Source organism: Ziziphus jujuba, chromosome 1 (genome assembly GCF_031755915.1).
Source record: "Ziziphus jujuba cultivar Dongzao chromosome 1, ASM3175591v1".
In the NCBI taxonomy this organism is placed as follows: domain Eukaryota; kingdom Viridiplantae; phylum Streptophyta; class Magnoliopsida; order Rosales; family Rhamnaceae; genus Ziziphus; species Ziziphus jujuba.
This window is the reverse complement of record NC_083379.1, coordinates 3,849,452-3,873,634: the sequence shown is the minus strand read 5'-3', so window position 1 is coordinate 3,873,634 and position 24,183 is coordinate 3,849,452. Positions and strand designations below refer to the sequence as shown.

The window sequence follows — 24,183 nt, the reverse complement described above, 5'->3', positions numbered from 1 at the left end:
ATTTTGAAGAGTCCATGATATATATACAATTTATACATATACCCACTAATATATATTCATCATAACAACATTCTCATTAAGCAAATAAAAGCCACATATTATATTACATATTTGGGCAAAAAAATAAAAATAATAACGAAACTGCAACTAAAGTCACAATTATACATGAACCCGTTTATATGGGCCAAAATATTTATAGTCCAAGCCCTAAATTTTAGGCTCGGAAAGGCCCAAAATTTGTTCTTTACTCCACCTCCTCTGCTCCGGCAATCAGATTCCTGAAGATTTTCTTGTTTGAAGCTCAGCACAGCTTTCTTCTACTTGTCTGCCTGCCTCTTAATTCTAAACCTTTTGCCAACTCTGCGAGTATTTCTCGCTGTGCAAAAAAAAAAATATGCCTCAAGGTATTCTTCATCTTTTTCTTCCTTATAAAGTGGGTTTTTTTTTTTTTTCGGTTATTTTCTAATTTGTTTTTGTTTTTACTCTTCTGGAATTTGGTTTGATTGGTAAATTACGATTTTTGGGATTAGATATTCCTGGGTTTTATTATGATCCGGAGAAGAATAGATACTTCACCATTAAGAGCCCAATGCCTGGCTCTGCTCCATCCTCTTCATATGCTCCTAAAAAGGCGGTTTCTAAACCAACCAAGGTACATTATTCTATGGTTCCATGCTCATGTTTTTATTTATTTTTTCTAATCTGGAATATCTTGTTGTGTCTCTTAGAAGGGCTTTTCGTGGTGTCATATACTCTGTTTTTGTTTTTATTTATTTTTTTTTTTTTTTTGAAAGTTAATATTTGTTGGATTGTGGAATGTATTTTTCGAAAGGATGGTGCTGTAAATTTAAACTTGTTGATTTTACTACAAGTTTGCAATGTCTCAACTCTCAAGTATTGAGTTCTGGTATGCTCACATTGTGGTTTATTGACAATGGAATTGGGACACATCAAATATGTGCTTGTAGTTTTGTAGACAAAATTAATGAGTCAATTTGGTAAAAAGCTTTGGTCTTGTCTTGATATACGAGGAAGTGTAGATTGTTTGGATCTTTGAAAAACTAGGAGATGGGTGATAATTGAAGGGCATTGTGGCTTTGATTAGGTTGAAGGCTTTGGATGGGGTTGAAGTGATTTTTCTTACTTGTTATGGATCATTTCAACAAGAAGGAAATTTTATGAGCAATTGATTTGAGCTTTAAATGTGCATAATCAGTGGACAGTCAGCCGTATACATTTAGGCTTATCCAATGGAGATATTCAGATCATAGATAGCCTAGGTCCATCTTTTGATATTTTGTATGATGATTGTTCAAAACTAAGTATTTCTTTGGTTGTTGTTGTTTTTGTTGTCCTTTTGGTGTTAAAAATATTTAGAAAAGCATTTGCTATGAAAATACGTCATTTTCAATTATCTTTGTGTTTGGGTTGCCCAACATACTTTTATTTCTAGAAATTGCTAAATTCATTTATCAGTCAACAATGACTGGTATTGCTAACAATGGACTGCTAAAAAATTATTATTCTTCGGCTTTCAACATGACATGTTACAGTAGTGCTTTTCTTGGTTGCTTCTGTGGCATGCTTTAAGTTAAGCTGTCTAGTTTTTGTAAAATATTTGAGGCTTATGAGTTTCATACTGTCACAGGTAACCAAGTCATGTAGGCGAATCTGGCTGAAAACTTCTAAATTACTTCAGTTCAGGGAGTTGCATGGTAATTCTATTGCTTCTAATAAAGGGAACTGTAACTTCGAGGAGGAATTCCAAAAGTCACAAGCATCCTGTCCTTTGGTATGTTGATTTAAGATGCATTTTGAATGTTGAAAATTCTTTTTTCTCATAGTTGCAGTGACAGATAAAAAGGCCACAGAAATTGACTTATACTTTGCAAATAATAATTGCTAAGTTAGGTGCTTATAAGATTTTCCTTCAGAATCGTCTCCTTCTTATCTCCCTCTTCTCTTTCTCTATCCTGGTCTTGCATCACAACTTCTTTGAATTTATTTTATGTGAATTGTGGGAGAATTCAACTAACCTGTTGTTGTAGAACCTGGGAAAGAGGAGAGGAGGATAGAGGATAGAGTAATATAGGGAAAGAAGACGAGAGAAAGAAAAATCCAGGGGAGAGAATGCCTATGTAAATTATTCAATATCTATCCACCTAATTAAGAATACTATTTAAGAATAATAATTCTAACAAGTTCCCAAAGTGATGAAACACTAATTCCTAAAATCATCCTAAAACATAATAATAGTAATCTCTGTATTCTACATTGCCAGGTGTTTATGCTTGAATATGATTTTGAATTGTTAAGCTTCGAGTTGAGGTTTCTATCATATTTGGAGGTTAATAAAATAAAATTCCTCCTTTCCTCGCATTATTATGTGACCCTTTGGAGTACATAACCGAACATATATAAAGCTGATGATCCCTTGATATGATTTGGACCTTGGGCGTGCCTTATACGCTAGGGTTAAAGGGGAAGCATATAAGGGTTTAAGGTGGAAAAAGGAGAGACTTTAACTGGTTGATGATAGTTATGTAATGGTGTGAGAAAAAAACCTGATAAACTGACCAGGAGAAAAAATATAATTAAAAGTGGGTTTTTTTAATATTTTATTTTATTTTATTTATTCAACCTAATGGAACTTGATAATAGTTAGATCTGGGAAAAAGAAGATGGTGATGGTGGTTAGAGGTCGGTTTCACTTTTGGAAGCAATTTATGATTGCTCATAAGATCATTGCAGATAATTCTCCCAACTTAAGAAGTTAAATATTAGAGAAAGCAGAAGTTGATCCCTAAATTGCATATAAACTACTTCTTCATGGCCAAATCATGATTATTTTGTTACATGACTTCTGGCTTATTTTGAAAAATTCTTTTGATAATCCTAAGCTAAATGTTTCAGATTTTTTTTTTCTTTTTATTTTGGGGTACCTTTGTTATGCCATTGTGTGAAATTTATCCACTTATACTTAAAACTCATCCATTGCAGGTGTGGAAGTATAGTGGAACGCAAAAGATACCCTATGGTGCTTTGGAACAGATACACATGGGTGTTCAGACGCCAGAGGGTCAAACTCAAACAGATGTTTTATTAACAGGCGGCAGAAATAATTCTTTAAGGTATAGATAGAGCAATGTGATTCTGCATGTTTGTCCAATGAATGTGCAGGATATTAAAACTCCTCCTTAATGGTATGACAATATGTATGATTTCTTGAATATAAATAACTGCTCATTTGGTTTTAAGATTCTGAAAGTGAGTCATCTCCCAGAATAAAATGGAGAATATAACCACTATTAAATGTTTGAGGGTTTTGTGAAAGAATGTAAAGTAATGCATGACACAAGTTATTTAACATGTGTAGTTGTCTATTCTAAGATTAAGACATGTATACCTTTTTATGCTACAAGTATACTTCCAATTGTCTTAGAGCCCATTTGGGAGTGACTTTAAAAGCGCTGTAGAATGAGTAAAAACACTTTCTATAGTATTTGGCAAAAAGAATCTAAAATAATTCTTAGTGATTTTGTCGTAGAAAAATCACCTATTTGGTGATTCTAGAAGACCAATTAGGTGATTCTTGAAAAATCACTTGAAGGAATCACTTCCAAATGTACCCTTAGTATTGTGCTAAAAACCAAAAAAATAAAAGAAGGAAATAGAATGAAAATAGGAGGAAGAAGTATTAATATTGCTTTTTCCTTTTATTATCATGGAGCAATTGAACATTTATACCTTGGACATGGTATCATAACCTAATTATCTATACTGGTCTTGTGTTTAAATCTTGTTGACCTTTATTATCATTATTATTTTTAATTTACTGTACTACATCTATATGGCTTAATTTTTGTTCCTTTATTATATGAGTGCATGTAATGGGAGTGTTAACTTTTTATTTTATTAGCTTGATATGCATAGTTACATCCATTTATTGATAGTGTAAGCTTTAGGGACTGTGGTAACTTAACACTTTGAACTAAATATATATTGAATCTATTGATGTTAACCTTTTAATAACTTGACATCAATGCTAACATCTTCATTATTGTGGACTTTGTAGTTTCATAATTTCATTCATTGAACAATCTATTGCAATAAAATTAAAATCTATGATAAGAAATCTGTTAGAACCCCAGATAATTGTAGATGTAAACACTTAAATATATAGCTTATTAATAATTTAAATATTTTTGCTTATGCAAGAAATAAGTATCCAGACCATATTACTGCCCTTAATTATTTGTAAGCAAAAATTGTGAATAACATATTTTGCATGTCATGAGACTTATACATGCTTTTTTGAAAAGTGATATCCTAACTTTTCATGTGGTATATCAATATGTCACAAGTTCAAAATATTCTTTTAGTTTCTTAGCAATTTATTACATCAGGTCTTTGACACATTTTCTTGTTTATTTGGTCTGCTTCATCAATTTTCCTTCGATCATATCCATACTGCTATTATCATTGTCTTACAAATTGATGTTTAATTATTATACATGTTCTACTTTGCACAACTTGTCATTGTTAATATGGTTCCTTGTTTGCCTTTTATGTGTTTTTTGTTTCATAAACAACTTATTACTAGCTATTGCTTTTGAAGATTGGTACTCTTGCAGTTTTTTTGAAGTTGGAAAAGTTGGTCAAAGTTTCGATTACGGGACGCAATGCATTCCAGATCTTGCATGGCCAATCATTAAAGGAAACAGAAAAGAGTGTTCTAAATTCCCTAGGAATATATGCCGACCTGCAAGAGGTTCATTACTAATGTCATCAAATATATCTTCTATCAAATTGTTTAGGAAGAACCATCCTTGTGCAACAGATGATGGTTCTAACATCCCGCATGCCTTGTATCCTACCCTTGCATGACATGGATTCACTAACATTTTCTCATATTCCATGTTCTACCTGGTTTGGATAGTTCTTGTTATTTTGCTACACTTTTAATTCCTTCTATGTTTGTCACTATATGACATATCTATATATATCAAATTTGTAACGCCTTAACATAGCTAATCAGGATATCTACTTTGGGATCGGAGTCACATGGTGGATCCCTTTGTGTTCTTAATCTCGTTGAACCCTTAGATTTTTATTCTACAAGGATACAAGAAGTTGGAATGTTTAATTGTACTATTTGGACAGCAGATTGTGGATTTAATGAGAATCGAGCAGTGATTGGTACGCTCAATTTATTGTTTTTCTTACCTTTCTTTCTTTTATTAAAAAAAAAAAAAAAAAAAACCAATGAATAAATTGTAGTTGCATTATGTTGGTGTTGAATTTAGTGTTGATGTTCATTTGTTTAGATGCTTTGGGTAAGTTTGGTGTTCTAAATCCATGAGGGAAAAGAAAAGTATAAAATTTAGTTTTTATTATTTAAAGAAGCTATGAAAATTTTTTTATATATAAATAATATATGAAAATAAAATTTTCATGTTCTCTTTTCCATGGAAATATATATGCGTTTCACTTTTCTTTTGCCTTTTCTTTTCCTTGATTGAACTGTGGAAGTCAAATACCAAACTTATGGTTAATGTTAGATATGAATTTTTGTGTATAAGTTGCTCCGCCGATATAAATTTCGTGTGTAGACTCATAGCTACAATTGGCTTCTGTTTAATTTAGTGTAAAATGTTGAATGGATCAAACTTTTTTCTGGCTGACTATGCTTATACATAGTCATTTATTAACAAGTAGTGGATTTACTGTCTACTTTGATGTTGTTCTTGCCTCAAATTGTTAATCTTATTTATTGATAATTTTTTAAGGCTTAAAATTTAATGTTCACTTGGTAGGTAGTATGCGACTGTTGGTTGAGAATAACAGCTCGAAGCTGTTTATGTTATTAAAATAATTTCAACAATTATCAAATTTTGTGACTTGGAGGGAAATTAAATAGTCATTGGTCTTTGATATATTTGGTTGAGCATTTCTTGGATGCCATATTTTTATCCCTTTGGTTGTTGTAGGGACCAGTAGGGGAGCTGCTTTAGTTGATTTAGGAACAGGATGGGCATTTTGGATGTTGCATAGTAAAAGTGATGTTTTGGCACAGCAGCTTGTGCACTCGGTAATTTATCTTTTCTGAGCGATACTTTTTATTTTTTATTTTTTATTTTAACTAAGTGAGCTTAGATTTGGCTTGTACTGTTGTAATTTACTGAGACATAAAAATTGGTAGTGGTAGTACATTCCCTTGTCCTCTTGATGTATCTGAGGATGTGGGTTATGGCTTCCTATTGGACCTTCTTTGAGTTTTCCACAATCGGTGCCTTAATCCTAAAATGAATTTAATGTCTTGTCTTGTCATAATAAAATATTTCGGTTTCCTAGCAGGATTCTATTTTTTCTTGCGCTATTTATAATGTTTTTAAAGGAGCCAAGGAGCTTTGGTTGTATGGTTCCTCTCTAAGTTAGCATGTCTTGTCTGAAAGATTTCCTTGAAGTTGTTCTTTACCTCTTCAATTCCAAAACTTTTATGACGGATTCGGTGATGTCAATCACATATATAATTGATAACACTTCTTTTTATATTTTAATTGATACCACTTTTTTTTTTTTTTTTTTTTTTTTTTTTTTTTTATATATATTTTACAAACACAATGTGATAAATGTCGTCTGGATAAACCAAAGGAGATAACAAGACTAACAAGACTAACAGCATTGTCAAATCATGTCTTAGATGACTGTTTTGTTCCACATGTTGCTTTCTTTAGTTGGTATATCAGAGCTAACTCTGCTTGAGCAATGTACCAAGGTAGTTGCTCCATGTAGGATTGTTCCTGGATAACACCATATGGGAAAGCATTTTTGCAATTGAGCTAAAACAAACACTAATTAAAGGCTTAAACGTATATGGAAATGGACCCATTTATGCATGTAAAGTCAACTCAACAAACAAACTGTAAATTATCAAACATGGAGGTTAACAGTTTCTAAATATTTTTTCATTATTTTACCAGTGTTTGCAATTTTTATAGGGCAGTAGGATTCAAATACAGAATTTTATGATCTCAACATTTACATTCATTGATTGCAGTTATGGAATTTTTGGAACTGATCTTGTTTATATCTTTTTGTAGGGAAATGTTGTTTTATGTGGACTCAGAAATGGGGCAATTGTAACTGTGGATGTTCGTCAGAGACCAGAAAGTGTTTCTGATAGAGTTGTTAGACCTAGAACACATCAGTTGCCTCTGGATAACACTGCTGGAAAATCTACGCAACGGTGGTTTAAGGTATTGATTTCTTTGCTGACACAGAAAAACTGTTCTGTTCTAACTTCTATCTTATTAGCAAGCAAATTGTTTGGTGAATTATTGGTTTTGAAGTGCTGTTATGTCTGCCCAATGATATTGTAGATCTTGATATGGCTTTGTCTTTACAATTTAAATTAGTTTATTACAATGGCATGTTTAGATGTTTAATAACTAAGATTTTGTCCATTGTCTTGTTTTTTTGAAAAATTGCTTCTATTCACTTAGGTAACTCAGACAAACTTATTAATCAAGTACAAAGCCCATATTTGGGCATTTTTGTGATACCTTTCTGTTTGGTAGCTCTACTTGGAGAAGCTATGGATAATGCTTGCATATTTCTTTTTATGCAGCTCTCTGGAAACATATGTCGTTCTCAGACTGTTTTTCTGCCTTCATCTATCTCATGGTTAGTCAGCTTTACAATTTATCTTGGGCTGGCCTTTTTATTGGCATTACTTAGTTTTAGATTTTTAGTTTCCATAACCTTTGCTGTGGGTTTGAAATTCTAGTTTAGCATCACTCATGTTCGATGACCAGTACTTCTTGGCAAGCTCCATGGATGGATCGGTTAGTTTTCGACTTCATTTCCATTCCTATTTCAAATATATGTTGACAAAGATGCTTAGAAATTCAGTTTTCTGCAGTAATATGTTTCTGTTGAAGCCATTTGTTATTGCTTTTTAGTGCAAGAAGTTGAAAGCATAAGCATTGTCATTGGTCTTTCACTGTCTACGTTTTCTTGCTGCTCCTTTCTCTTTGAATTGGAATTTTATGATCCTTATTCTTTTTCCTCTTTTTTATTTTTTATTTTTATTTTTATTTTTCATTTTATTTTTTTAAAAAGTGGGTTATAATAATTTCTACTCTAAAGGGGAGGGAGGAGTGTCTCGAACCTACATCCTCATGGTGTGGGTGTCAATCTCAGTTGACATGATCCTTATCCCTTAGCACAACTTTCTGGTGATGAGGTTTCTAATGCATTGATATTAGGAAATTGCTTAATTTAATGTTGCTTCAATCAGTTCATGATCACCCATATAGCTTTATACCTTTGTCATTGTCTTTGGGTTTATTTTGCATTTGGCAACCTCTTTTTGCATTGTTGGATGATGGATTGATGTAGGACAGATAGGGAAAGAAAGAAAATAGAAAAGAAATAGATAGGATTCTAGTATCACACTAGATTGATTTTAGGAATCACTCCTAAAACTCTAGGCATCACACTTAAGTTTGTTTTGCATCACACAAAACCAGAGAAAATAATCTCATAAAAATTCTTGTAATATTGATTAACCCCTCCAAGAATTACAAAGAACCCTATTTATATTAAAATCATCTAATAAGATTAGGAAACTAAAATAATAGGAAACCTAGTTAAATAAGGAAACTAATAACATTAAGAAACTGAAAATAATAGGAAACCTAATTAAATAATAAAATACTCTAATTAAAAATAGGAAACTAAATTAATCTACTAAAATCCTTGAAGATCCCAAATAAGCCCATCTTGTCCTAGATCATGCCAAATTAATATTTGGGCCTTAGAATCTGTTTTTCCTCTTCTCTGTTAAGTTTTCAGAGGTTGTTTCCATCTTGCATCAATTCCCTTTGGCTTAGAAAAACTCGACCTCGGCGAGTTGATAGTATGAAATTGATCATAGAGGTCTTGATTGAGTTTCTGAAATTCTTGGTTAGTGATCCATGTGCAATCTGAAAGTGGTCGGTTCTTCCACTTGACAAGATACCGTTGATATCCTCCACCTCTAGTTGATACTATTTGATGATCAACAACATCTTCAATTTTCTCTTTTAATCGAAATGTAGATGGTAGACTTGCTGCCTTGCTACCACTTGCTGTATTACTTTCATGTCCCTCATAAGAACTTAGATCCTCAATATTGAAGACATTACTTATACCCATATCTTTGGTAGATCAAGGACATAGGCATTTGAGCTGATTTTCTTTAAAATCGTATATGGACCAACATTCCTTGAATGTAGCTTCTTATAAGTGCCCCTAGGAAAACGTTCAGGCCTTATCCGAACCATTACCATATCCCCTTCATTAAATTCAGCAAATTTTCTCTTCAAATCAGCATGTGCCTTGTAGCTTTCATTATTTAGAGCAATTTTTCTGCGAATATTATCATGAATTTCTTGAATGTGTCTTCCAAAAGTTTCAGCTTCAGCATTTGGTCTTGCTGCCAAAGGCAAAGGAACCAAGTCAATAGGCTTCCTAGGGAGCATCACAGTTACAATTTCAAATGGGTTGCGACCTGTGCTCCTATTTATGGAGCTATTATATGCAAATTCTGCCATAGGAAGTATTTGATCCCAACTAGTTATGTGATCTCCAACTAAACAGCGAAGTAAATCTCCCAAGCTTCGATTTACAATTTCTATTTGACCATTTGATTGTGGATGAAAAGCAGAAGAGAACTTCAATTTGGTATTCATTGTCTTCCATAAGGTTCTCCAAAAATAACTCATAAACTTTACATCCCGATCTGAAACTATTGTCATAGGTAGTCCATGAAGACGAACTATTTCTTTGAAAAATAATTTAGCTATGTGAATGGCATCCATGGTCTTTGAACAGGCAATAAAGTGTGCCATTTTTGAAAATCTATCAACCACAACCATTATGCAATCATGCCCCCTTATTGTTTTAGGTAATCCTAAAACAAAATCCATGCTTAACTCTTTCCATGGCTCATGAGGTATGCGAAGAGGCATATACAAACCTGTATTCTTCTTTTTTCCTTTTGATAACTGACATATTCGACATCGAGAAATTGTTTTGATAACATCCCTCTTCAAAGTTGGCCAATAAAATCGATCTTCAACCATGGCTATGGTTTTATCTGTTCCAAAATGACCAGCTGCCCCTCCACCATGTAATTCCCATATCATTTGCTCACGTAAATATGTATTAGGCAAACAAAGTTTGGTTTCCTTAAAAAGATAACCATCATGTAGTAAAAAATTAGGATATTCACCTAGTTGTCCTCTTGTTAAAACTGCATGTATAAGGCTGAAATCCTTATAAGAAGGATAATCCCTTTTAAGAGATTCAAACCCCACAACTTGAATTGCCATAGAAGCTAATATATACACAACTCTACTCAATGCATTAGCAACCTTGTTTTCTGCACCAGATTTGTGTTTGATAAGGAATGAGTATTCTTGCAAGAAAGAAATCCATTTCCCATGCCGATAATTCATCTTCTTTTGTGAGTTGGTGTACTTGAGGGCTTCATGATCTGAAAATAGAATAAACTCCTTTGATATGAGATAATGACGCCAATATCGCAAAGCTTGAACCATCGCATAAAATTCTTTATCATAAGTAGAATACTTTTGCTTAGCTTCATTGAATTTCTCACTAAAAAATGCAATAGGATGCCCTTCTTGCCTAAGTGTGCCACCAATTCCCACATTAGATGCATCACATGCTACTTCAAAAACCTTCGAAAAATCTAGTAGTCGAAGAATCGGTGCTTCAGCCAATCTTTTCTTACCCTCTTCCAAAGCTTTTGTTGCTGTCTTGGTCCAAAGAAATTGGTTTTTCTTCATACAATCAGTTATTGGAGCCATAATCGAGCTGAAATTTCGAATAAATTTTCGATAAAATGTAGCTAATACATGAAAGCTTCGTACCTCTTGCAATGAACTAGGAATTGGCCACTCTAGGATAGCTTTAATCTTCAAAGGATCCATTTCCAGTCCTCTTGACGAAAAAACATAACCTAAGAATACCACTGATGATGTCATAAAACAACATTTCTTCAAATTTATGTAGAGCTTCTCTTGTCGAAGAACTCCCATAACTTGCTGCAAATGTGAAAGATGGTCTTCCCTGCTCTTGCTATATATCAATATATCATCAAAATATACTACCAAAAATTTACCAAAGAATGGCTGTAGAATTTGATTCATAAACCTCATAAATGTAATTGGAGCATTTGAAAGACCAAATGGCATTACCAGCCATTCATAAAGACCATCCTTTGTTTTGAAAGCTGTTTTCCAGTCATCTCTGGGCCTTAGACGAATTTGGTGATATCCACTCTTTAGATCCAATTTTGAAAATATACACGAACTAGCCATCATGTCCAACATGTCATCAAATCGAGGGATAGGGAAGCGATGTTGGATTGTAATCTTGTTAATCGCACGACTATCAACACACATTCGCCAACTCCCATCTTTCTTGGGTGTAAGCAAAGCAAGAACAGCACAAAGACTTAAACTCTCACGGATGAATCCCTTGGACAGCAACTCCTCCACTTGCCTCTTAAGCTCCGCATGCTCGCTAGGATTCATACGATATGCTGGAAGAGTAGGTAATTGAGCTCCTGGTACAAGGTCTATGGCATGTTGAATGTTACGTAAAGGAGGTAATTCACTTGGAAACTCTTCCGGAACCAAATCTGAAAAATCAGACAGCAACTTCTGAATCTCTACTGGAAACGTTTGCTTGCTGATTGCTGTTTCCTTCTTTGTTTCCTTTGCTAGAACAGCATATATAACTCCATTTTTCTTACTTTCTCGCTCAAAATTCTTCTTAGTAAGAATATGTAGACTTTTGTGGATTGTTAGAAACCTTACTTGTTTTTTCCATCTTATATTTATCCATCTCAGCTACCGTCATAGGCTTCAACACAGTCTTCCTACCTTTGAACATGAAAGAGTAGGTATTTTCTCTCCCACAGTGAAACACATCTCTATCATAAAACCAAGGACGACCAAGAAGAATATGTGTTACTTTCATCGGAATCACATCACACCAAATTGAGTCATTCTAAACCCCACATGAAAAAGAAACTAGACAGCATTGGGTTACCGGAATTGAAGTACTGTCAATCCATGCTACTTTATATGGATGTGGATGCGGTTCAATAGAAAGTTTTAATCGTCGTACCATAGATGCCGAAACAACATTCATACTACTACCACCATCAATGATAAGTTTTTGTGCTTGATTTTCACAACGAACCAACATTTGAAAAATAGAGGTGCGTTTCCAATCTTCCTTCTCATCTTTCGTAATTGAAAGGATACGTCTAACAACAACATTTAATGAAGTATCTACTTCATCTTCTTCCAAGTCATTAGGATTATAAACTCCATAGTTGAAATTGTCTTCATCTTCCTCTCTTTGTTGATCAGGTTCTTCATGATGTTCTACATCAAGATGTAGGTTTCTTTTAGGACAATTATATGCCATATGACCAGGCTGTCCACATTTGAAACATTGGTTGCCTTTTCCTCTAAGTGCAAAAGCATTAGGAAAAGGTACCTTGGCCTTCATAGGTTGTTTTGAAGGCTGATTTGCTATAACTCTGTTGCTCCGATTTATATCAGGTCTTTTGAAACTTCCAAGATACTCTTCCAAATCCAAAGAAACTTTAAAAGCTTGCTCTATGCCGTAGATAGGTTGTCTTAGTAGCTCTCTCCTAATGTCGGATCTCAAACCAGATTTAAATCTTGCTAATGTTTGCCTTGGATCTTCAAGTAGTTGGCTTCGAGTCTTCAACTCATCAAACTTCTGCATATACTCAGCAACTGACAAATTACTTTGCTTCAAGTTGATTGCTTGCTCACATAATTTATCATAGTAATTGGTAGGCATGTATTTTTCCCTGAGCTTAACTTTCATCTCTTGCCAAGTACCAATGGGTGGTAATCCCATTCTCCTTAAATCTCCTTCAACACCCACCCATCAAATTTTGGCAAGACCTACTAGCTTCATCTTAGCGAACCTTACTATCCGATCATCATCCATATCATACCAATCAAAATATTCTTCAATGGAAGAAAGCCAATCAGCAAACTCAGTTGGATTTACTTTACCTTTGAAATCTGGTACTTCAATCTTTACCCTCTTTGTGATGTCATCAAAAGTATTGTGACGTCCTTGTGTTGATTGCATTATATCTCTCACCCAATTAGGTGTCTGTTGGGCTGTAGGGAAAGGCACTGGAGCAATTGTCTTTGCTGGTAGCTTCTCTTGACTTTTATCATCATTGGCTTCAGGATTCTCATCTTGTTCATTGTTAGTTGAAGAACTGCTAGGTTGAGATATTTGGGCTTTAATATTACTAGCCCAAACATTAAGAGACTCCACTTGTTCGACCCTACAAATAAATAATTCTTCAAATTGATTGTCAGTTATTCTACCTCTAAAACTCTTTCCAGATCTCATAGTCATGATTCCTTAATTCAAAGAAACAATCTAATCACCGGATACTGTTCACATCGGATTACTGTTAAGGGTTACTGTTCACACTACGAGTTACTGTTCACGCCGAAGAATTACTGTTGACGGAACTGCTTATGCGGCTAGGGTTGGAACCAGTCTCTGATACCAAACTGATGTAGGACAGATATGGAAAGAAAGAAAATAGAAAAGAAATAGATAGGATTCTAGTATCACACTAGTTTGATTTTAGGAATCACTCCCAAAACCCTAGGCATCACACTTAAGTTTGTTTTGCATCACACAAAACCAGAGAAAATAATCTCATAAAATTTTTTGTAATATTGATTAACCCCTCCAAGAATTACAAAGAACCCTATTTATATTAAAATCATCTAATAAGATTAGGAAACTAAAATAATAGGAAACCTAGTTAAATAAGGAAACTAATAACATTAAGAAACTGAAAATAATAGGAAACCTAATTAAATAATAAAATACTCTAATTAAAAATAGGAAACTAAATTAACCTACTAAAATCCTTGAAGATCCCAAGTAAGCCCATCTTGTCCTAGATCATGCCAAATTAATGTTTGGGCCTTAGAATCTGTTTTTCCTCTTCTCTGATAAGTTTTCCGAGGTTGTTTCCATCTTGCATCATGGATGTTGATGATGTCAATTATGGAAAACTGCTATTGGGTAATGATGTTACCGGAGATAATGGGATGGATTATATACTGACACACACACGTCTGAGATAAATTACAGAACAATGGGAAAAGATGAAGAGGGTGTGGACGGTTGAAGGTTGCTGTCATATGTAACATTTTGTAGAGTTATATCCATTATCATTTTGTTCTTATGTGGTTTATACTATTGCATTGTTCATTTCTGAATTAATAAAGCTTTCCTTATCTTTTACTCATTGGGTTGAATGTGTAACTACTTGCTTAATCTGCACTATGACTATGAGCTTGTTTCTTGTTGCAATTGATTATTCCCTGGGCATATAAATGTCCCTTGTGCATGGACATGTTCTTGTATCACATAGCTTTCATGTTTGGACATTCCACCCATGGATCACTTGACATAAAAATGCTTTTCAAGTGGTTGAATTATATGTTTAGCTATTGCATTACACTGCACGCATATCTTGTTCATTTCACATCAATTTGAAGGAGATTCATTGATAGCAGGTAAAGCTTTATGACCTTCGTCTAGTCCAGAGAGGATCTATACAATCTTATGAGGGACATGTGAATTCCCATACTCGTATACAAATCGGAGTTGATCCATCTGAGAAATTTCTCATGTCAGGTACTTTTGCTGCTCAAGTCAAATCTCTCTCTCTCTCTCTCTCATTTTCCCAAGAAGTTCCTAAATTGTAGCTTCTCTCATAACTTTTGTTTTTAGGTGGAGAGGACTGCAACTTAAGGCTTTGGAGTATCAAGTCTGGCGAACTGCTATTTGAGGATAAATTCTCTAGTTCTGTCCCCTCAACTGTGTGTTGGCGGAGAGCAGAAAGTACTCGCTATTGCTCATAGATGCAGTGCTCTTTGTGGCATTTTCTTATATTTTTATATGTTTATTTCTATATTTTGAGGACCATCTTTGACTTATTTTTATTTATTTATATATTTTTTGTATGTTTTCTTGTTTTTTTGTACATTTTTATATATTTCATTTTGTTTACTGTAAAATTCAACTCCTATCCAGGATTAATGGTTTTGCCAGATGAAGGACAAAGCTTTCAAGAGTACTTTCAACCAGAAAGTTATGAATCTGGGGCATGGCTTGGATCTCAGGAAGGATTGTTTTACATGCAGTGGTAGTTATTGATAACCATACACAAGCTTAAAGAAATGTCAACGGTGAGTGTGATTTAGGGAATTCGTTTTACAGATAGGTTTCCAAAATGTGAAAATCTGAGAATTTCCTTTGTTGCTGGTGCTTATGGCAGTGACAACACTACTTGGCACAAGGCTCTTCCGAAATCATCCCGCAATGCTTAATTAGTTGCTCATGAGAGGAGAAAACAATATAGGCAAGGTGCAGGTCTGATGATCACACCTTTTGTATTTAGATTTCAATACTGCTTCTTGTTTACAAGTACTGTTCAAAACATGTACATGGTAGAATTTGAGATTTTTTTTTTTTTTTCTTTTGTTTTTTGCCCAGTATAAAGTTAGGACTAAATGGCCAGTAAGTCAGAAAAAGGTTTTTACTCTTGCTAAATTATGTAGATAAATTCCTAAATTATGTAGATAAATTCTTTGATGCTTCAATGGAGAAATGGGCTTCTAGAAAAGTGAATTTATTTTATCAAGACCTTTTAGATTTATGATTGTGTAATGTATGATGGGAAGTAATATTTCTCGTTCTCTGAGCATAGCCCCATCTCAATTTTGTATTTTTGGCTTCTAAAACATTACTTTAATGGTTACATGATAACTAGACTAGATTTTTTTTATCGGCAAGGTAGATTGTAGAGTAGAGGTCTTTTGGCTGGGACAATGAGTTGAATGGCATGGCTTAGTCAGTAAGCCTGTGAATTCATGGTATGTATGCTAATGCACTTGTCTTCATGATGAACACAATTTAGTGCAATTCCACTTTGTTTAAGCTAGTGGAGAATCACACAAGTTAGAAGTTGAAATCATATTTGATGAAGTCAATGCAAGCTTTCAATGAGCGATCCAAATTATTCATTTCTGGGTTACAGAACTTTATTGTTAACCCAGGATTGTCTTGGTTTTCGTAGTGGATTAACAATTGAAGTATCCAACAGAACAAAAAAAATTCCGGCAGTCGAATCACAAATTTGAACCAATTTCAGAATGTGTAAGAGTAAGACTAGGTCTACAAATTTGAGGCTGTTGAAAATTTTCTGGAAATCAACCATCTGAGAGGAAATCTTAATCTAAAATCTATTAGCTGCCACATAGTTTGGGATAGTTCTAAAGCCTTTTTATTTAATGGTCTTGGGATTTCCACTTCTTTCCCTAATTCCGTTTTTACCAAATATGCGCCAGTGAAAACCAGGGAATATATTTAGTTTTAATAGGATGTATGTTTAGGATTTGGATCCATGGCACTGCTTGAAATTTGAATAAACGTGGTGTTAATTTATACCAAACAATTAGTAGCTTATATTTATTTATTCATTTCTTTTGAGCTGGCAGTTTGTGAATCATCGTTGGAATGGTCAGTTGAGTTTTGTTTTGATTCTTTATATCCCTGCAGAAAACAATGGTTTTCACAATAGTTTCACTTTAGGTAAAGGATGGCTACAGAAAACACTTTGATAACTTTTAGCAAAGGAGACAAGTCATTCTTTTGAACTCTTTCTGGATGACTTGACGGCTGATGTTTTTCAAGGATGGGTTATGTCTTTGAATTTTAATACACAGTACATATTTCATAAGGTAGGTTTTTATGGTGGGTTTTGTTGAGTCCTTGATACAAAAGTTTAAGTCTTTCAAGTGATAAAACTCAAATCAAAAATCAAAAGTGAGGACAGAATGATGCTTTGGTTGTCCAAAAGCAAATCACAAAATTACCCCCTCCTATTGACAATACCACTTTCTCTCTAGAGAAAGAGGGGTTAGGGAAATGATCTTGGTGTCTGTCTGTCTTGACTTTAAAATGCTTTTTGTAAAGTTTTTAGAATGATGGAATATAATCCATTATAAATCTTTTCATCTGAGAATGGGAATGCAGCAAACAGTAACTATATCACATTGAGCTTAAAGAGAAGGGATTGACACTCTTTTATCTCTCTCTCTTTTCATTGAACTAGGCTTTGTTTGGTATAATGTAAAAATAAAAGCAAAGTGAGAGAGAGGGATGTTGAGCTTGTTTGGTATCAAGAAAGAAAGGGAAGGATGGATAGTTGGCAGGAAAACATTCCGTCCAAAACATTTCCTTCTCAAGTGAGAGGATTGGATTGGTTTACCTATGGATTTTCATTTTTTAACAATTATTTTTATTTCCATATTGGATTTTTTTTTTTTTTTTTCTTCCCAGATTGAGTCCTAAGGGAATAGTGATATGGGATTGCCCATACAGGATCGGGATATGAGATTGCATAAATGGGTCTAGGATTGGGATATCCTAAACTTGATCGAGTTCGGCTCTTGAGATCCTTGAACAGGGTTGGGTTCCAAAATTGCCTGAGCGAGTTAAGGATCCAAGATCACCTAAATGAATTTGGGATCTAGGATCTCCCAAATGACATTAGGATCAAAAACTCATAGTTGTCTGCTTGAAATCCAAACCTAGCATCATCTAAACATTAAATGGATTTGAGATCACCTGAATGTTCTAGAATTTGAGACTTGCTTGAATTGGATTGACACTAAGGATTGTCCGAATGGGATTGGTATCTAAGATTGTCGGAACAAGTGTAACTCGAGACTGTCCTAATTTATTCGGGTTCCATGATCGATTGAATATGTTTGAGACGTGGGATCGGTCGAATAGGTATGGGACCTAAGGTCTCTCATACTATCACAAGATCAAAACTTGTGATTGTCCGTTTTGGATCCAAATTCAAGCTCGCCCAAATGGACTAGGATATGGAATTATCCAAACAGGTTCGAGCCTTAGAATAGAGTTGTCAAAAAAATGGATACAAGTAAAAATAAGAATATATAAGTTAAAATGGTATATATGGAATCTAAAGAAAATGCATAAATAAAAAATTTGAATAATTGGGGAAAAAAGATATCAATAAATAATATGAGTTAGACAAAGTGAATAATTCTAATGGCTGAGTATTCTTATCTATGTTAATGAGAATATGAATTTGAATCATAACAGAATAAAGGATATGGGTTATTTATAATATTAAAATAATAATAATAATAATATGAGTTAGAAAAATAAAAAACAATTAAGTAACAAAAAAGCAGAATATAATACTTTAAGTTAAATAAAAAAATTAAAAAAAAAAGAAGGAGAAGACATGAATTTTTTTTTTCTGAAATAAAAAAAAAGAAATAAAGAAAAAATTTGAGTAAAATTAAGAGCACCTGAATTATTAAGATATATATTAGTAAAAAAAAAACTTGTGTTAAAAAATAAGTAATTAGAAAAAGAAAATCGATTGTTTTATTGATGATTCTCATATTAGCAATACCATTTTAAGTAATATATAATTATGTAAATTAATGATTAAAAGAAAATAAACAATTATAGTTTGCTTTCCTTCCTTTTTTCCTTCCATACTAAACAAAGGATGAAAACTTATTTTTGTGTTTTCTCCCTCTGTTTTTTCCATCCTTCCTTTCCCTTTCATTGTTTCAACTTTTCCATCCCTTCTACCAAAGTTGAGTACGTTCATCTACCAAAATGAAGAAACAAACAATGTCCTTCTCTATTGACTTTGTCATTTCCACTTGTATCGACTCTATCATTTCTTCCACAAATTCACTGCTTCAGGATTCATTGTTATCATCTCTAGACTATATCACATGAAATACTGGAAATCTAATAGTTGTTTTTTACCCATTTTGAACGACAGAAATTTTCCTCTCTGTCTATCTCTCTAATTTAAGTTTGGTTACTTGTAGACATCCTTTTTCAATCTCTCATTTTAAGTTTGGTTTATTCTCATTTTGACGCTTTTTATTTTGGATTTTAATGCATATTAGATTTCAGGACCATGTTATATGAATGAAAAAAATATAAAAAATGATGAAGAAAGACCATAGAATTAATCCAATTGAAGGGAATATAGGGTCCAGAAAGTACTGAGTCCTAATGACATGATCCAAGTTTATGATCATGGAAGAGAAAATGAAGCTGCCTCATGTGGGGATGAGATGGTTAAAAAGTTACTTTGTGTATAATTTACTGTTGTCTATTCAATGTTTTGGTCAGCAAAATAACATCCACGGGCAGTTTCTTCTAACTTGGATGATATAATGTTAGAGAATGTTTTTTAGTAAACAGGAAAGTCTATAAATAATACGCTATTTTTCTTCCTTCACTTTCCGTTCATGTTGTTGGTCTACCACTACAAGAATAGGGGCTTAGCTTGACACCTGTGGATTTTGCGTTTTTCTAAACTTGTCAAAGTACTTTTACCTTTGAGACTTTGGGTTTTTTTTATTTATTTTTATTTTATTTTATTTTTTCCTCGCATAAAGTAAAAGTGTTTTGACAAGCCAACAAATGGAGAAATTTTCCCAATCTATCTGACTTTCTTTGTCCCAAAAGATGTGTAATATCTACTAAAAGCATAAGAGACTCTTCTATTGTATTTTGACCTGCATATATGTATCTAATTACTATAGTGTTCCACCACGTAATTCCCATCGTGTACTTTAAAAGCGTTCTCTCTTCTGTTATTTTACCTTTCCAACTCATATAACAATTCTAATTTCCCATTAAATGAAATCTTGGATTTGCAAAATGCATTAGGATTTTCAATGATTTTCTTCAAAATGCAAACGAAACAGACCTTGGTTGTAGTTTTTGCTGTGGAAGTAAAAAGCCAACTTATAATTTCATGCAAAAGGGAAAAAAGAGAGACTCATAATCTAATAAGCCAATGACAAAGTAGTCAGTTAACAGCTTATGTATTTTAAGAAACTCAATCATAGCAAAAGGGTGGTGTAGAGCCTCAAGCCATTAAATGAGAGTCATAATTCTAAAGCAACAGATCGTGAAATTTTTTCAACAAATTGGTAGTGCAGGGGGTATGGTACCTAAAGGGGTAATGGATAAAAAAAGTCATATTATATATCTAGTTCTGTGGACCACATTAAGAATTGGTGAAAGAATATATATATATATATACATATATACATATATACATATATATATATATATATTTTTTTTAAGATTCCCATTTGAAAATTGGTGTGAATATCTTTTGCCAAGATTTTGAAAGCCATGCTTTTAAAGGAAGCTTATAAAAGAAGAGCCAAAGTGGGGGAAAAATAGCTCTCCACTGCTGATACAGAAAACAGAGAAGGTAGCTAACAAGAGGATAAAAACACTGGATAAGGCATATGAAGACGAAGACCAACCTTTTGTTATTTTGGTTCAGCTTTTAAAAGGGAGAGACAGAGAAGGGTATGCATGTAGTTCCAACAAAGGAACAAGGGTTATTTAGGTAAAATAAATAAATAAATAACAACGGGAAAAAAAAACAGAAAGAAAAAGAAGTTTTAGCTTACTCACCAGCCACTGCTTTGGATACCAGGTCCGTATGACTTTACACGCAAAACAATGGTTTTTTTATGCTCTCTCCCTTTGTTTGCTTTTAATTTTCCCTTTCATAATTACAATGCAGTCTCGTCTGAAACAAAAAAAAGCCCCCCTAAATACCACATTGCATTTTTTGCATCATTATGTCCCTCCCAACTCTCATCCTCTTTTGTTTATCCAAAGCCCCAAATAATGGCCTGCAATTTGCATCTAATTCCAAATAAAAGACAATAATAATAATAATAAAACCACCATTAGCTCATAGGTTGAAATTGGTCTACATACTTTTAATTAAAATGGGATTTGTGTTCTTTTACCATACATTGACCGTGTCATCTTCTTCAAAGCTTAGGATATATACTTACATACAGTTACTTTCTAATTTAATCTGTATATACATATATATCTTTATTCTCTTTGTTATCTAATTTTCTGAAGTTACAAAAAGCCCCATAAATCCCTCAAGAAACCCAATGATTGTTTGCCGAAAAATAAACTCTGCAGTAACGGTGAAGTACCATTAGGGTGAAGTACTATTATAGTTCCTTATTGAAGTACTTGTTTTTATTTTAATTATTTTACTAAAAATAGATAAATTTTACATTATTAATTATTTTAAGAGTTTTCTTGATTACCATTATTTATCTAGATTAGATTATATTTAAAGTTAGTAAATAAATTAATAATATTTAACCAACATACTAATAAAAAAATTTAAATTAAAAAAATTGTAATCGATAACATGTTTCGTGTTGTATTAGACAAAATAAGTTGTACATTATTTTCTAAAAATAATTATATCTATTAAGGGATATAAATTTAACGGCTTTATTATTATCTATATAATTTTATAGATTATTTCAAGAATAAATATTTTATTCAAAATTGAATCCTACAAAAATTTATATTATTTAATCAACATAATTTTTTTGAAGGTTTAATCAGCACAATATAAAAAAAAATTTTGGCAATGAGTTAAAAACTTAGAATTGATAATATTTAAGGAATTTCTAAAATAACAACTTTAAAAACAAATTTCTTAAAAAAGACTTTTTAAACAAATAGAATGCTTTGTCTAAAACAATATTGAAATTTTATTTAATTTACAAATATATACATATATATTAAACCCACATATATATATATATATATATATATATTAAATCCCTTTAGAAGTGTGACTGTTTTTTTATTTTTATTTAAATGCAATTTGTCAGTGATGAAAAATGGAACTTATATACCAAATAATAATTTAAATGATTATAAAAAATTTATTTTTAGAATTGACAATGCTATATGTCATCACTAATGAACGATCATAGGTGAGATCTATATGCCAAATAACAATATATATGATTAGCATTAAAAAGTCATATCGGATTTTCATTAAAAAAAATAAAATTAAATATTTTAATTAAAATTTATTTTATAAATAGGTGATGGTCATTAACAATAATAAATAACAATACTCTTTAAGATTTTAATTAAAATATATTAAAATTAAATATTCTAATTAAAATTTCTTATATAAGTTGATGATTATCATCATTGATCACAAATAGTTCTTAATTATTATTACTTGGAAAATTGATTTTCATAAGATTGAAATTTAAATTCTGAATTTAAAGGTGAATTGCTGTGGTTTTACCATACAGAAGGAATTAAACAATGCGGCTTAAACCCAACCATTGATATGTTATCCAACGCGTGTTGTATTAAAATGTGTCCCACGTTTTAAGTTATGTGGGCCATCAAATTTCTCATCGCACTAAACTAATATGATACAAAGCTTTTGTGCGACTAGTTGTGCCAAAAGTTGCACAGATATAAAATATGAATGATTTATATGTATGAGATGCGAGTTTCATAATTACTTTAGTTGCATCAATATAGTAAAAAAAAAATCAAAATGGTAGCAGGAGTAGTACTAATTTTTCTTCTTCTTTTTTTTTTTTTTTTTTTTTTGGCTTATTTATGTAAAAGATAAAAACATTTTTCAGAGAAATAATCTATGGTGACTGTAAATTACTAGAATTATTGCACATATATGTATGTATCAATACATAAATGATCATTATCTTCTTCCAGATATATGAAAATATGACGGCCATTCATGAACATTTTACTTTTGCTTTGCATTTTTATTCTGGGTTTATTTTTTATTTTATTTTTTGGCCTTTGAGAAAACTTTTTTTATTTTTCCAAAACACAGAGAGAAACCCTTTTGGACATAGGTGTACCTCCCATTATCTTTCTTTCTCTGATCTGATAGAAGACTACCCAGATACCAACTAGTTCGGATAAAATCCTTCCTTCCTTCTCTCTTTATATATAAATATTACATATTAAAAGCTATATTTTGAAAAACGAGAAAAGAAATACAACTATATTTTACATTTGTAGAAAGCAATTCATCCAAATAAGAAAAGAGGAAAATTAAACAATAAAGGAAATATAGATATAACCCTAAGGAAGAGGAAGATATGGGATAATGATGACTATTCAAGAAAGAAAGAAAGAAAGAAAGAAACCCAAAAAATCATTACTAGAATCTCATATACATATATTCATGGCCAAATGATTGTTTCAAAGGTTCTGTCATACAAAAATAATAATTATAAGAATAAACTGTAGAGATCATATTACACTATATATATATATAAATCCCCAATAGCCCTAAAAAACAAAATAACGCAAACTGTATATATTTAAATCCCATAAACACAAACCCACAAATTAAAATATTATATATATATATATATATGGAGGAGATTATCATCTCAATTAGTCATCATATTATATGATTCTAATTGCCTTTTTATCTATTTCTTTTGCTTGCTCACCTATTTGATATGGGATTGGGACCACTCGGAACTTCATGTTCACTGGCATTGAAGATCCTATCTTTCCATGGCAATGGAGATCGGCGAGCTTGGGATCGACCTTTCCTTCGACTTGGTGGAGGGTTAACATTGTTATGATCATTACTAGTTGGGATTGGTACACTTTGACGCGATGAGAAGGTCTTGGAATTGCCAATGCCATGTCTTCTGGAAGTGAACTCCATGGAATTTTTCTTCTCACCACCACCTCCATATCTTGATAATGAGGAAGAAGAAGAAGAAGGGAAGCCAAAGTTGTTGTTAGCCATAGAAGAATGAAATATAATGAGCAGAAAGAAAAGGGTCATGCAAGTGTTTGAAGGAGATATAGCATCACTAGCCATGCATATATATAGAGTATATGGTAATTAATAGAGATCATCCAACAAGCTTTTAATTAGATGGTGTGCCGAATTCAAGCTTTATATATATCTATATATAGGTAACAGTTAATAAAATGAAGGTTTGGGTGTCTCAAGGTTCAGAGCTCAAGGATATGGAAAGGAAAGGCTGTGCGTTTTTAGATAGTTCTTGAAGTGAAGGGTTAATTCATTTACTATAAGAATTCAAATGAGAGAGAGAGAGAGAGAGAGAGAGAGAG

General features: G+C 32.6%; 1 protein-coding gene across 2 annotated transcripts; it reads left to right on the top strand.

Moving 5' to 3' along the window:
* The first annotated feature begins 244 nt into the window (after positions 1 to 244).
* LOC107411560 (uncharacterized) lies at positions 245 to 15,808 on the top strand. Of its 2 annotated transcripts, none has more exons than XM_048461881.2 (14): positions 245 to 404; positions 531 to 652; positions 1,649 to 1,792; positions 3,001 to 3,131; positions 4,635 to 4,868; positions 5,039 to 5,199; positions 5,991 to 6,091; positions 7,104 to 7,259; positions 7,631 to 7,686; positions 7,790 to 7,847; positions 14,679 to 14,799; positions 14,896 to 15,006; positions 15,199 to 15,353; positions 15,443 to 15,808. In XM_048461881.2, the coding sequence occupies exons 1-13, from the start codon at positions 395 to 397 to the stop codon at positions 15,312 to 15,314; spliced, it is 1,521 nt and encodes a 506-aa protein (XP_048317838.2). In that variant the 5' UTR covers positions 245 to 394; the 3' UTR covers positions 15,315 to 15,353; positions 15,443 to 15,808. The 2 variants fall into 2 exon arrangements, with proteins under 2 accessions (XP_048317838.2, XP_048317835.2); XM_048461878.2 differs by having other exon boundaries at positions 14,676 to 14,799.
* Positions 15,809 to 24,183: the final 8,375 nt, after the last annotated feature.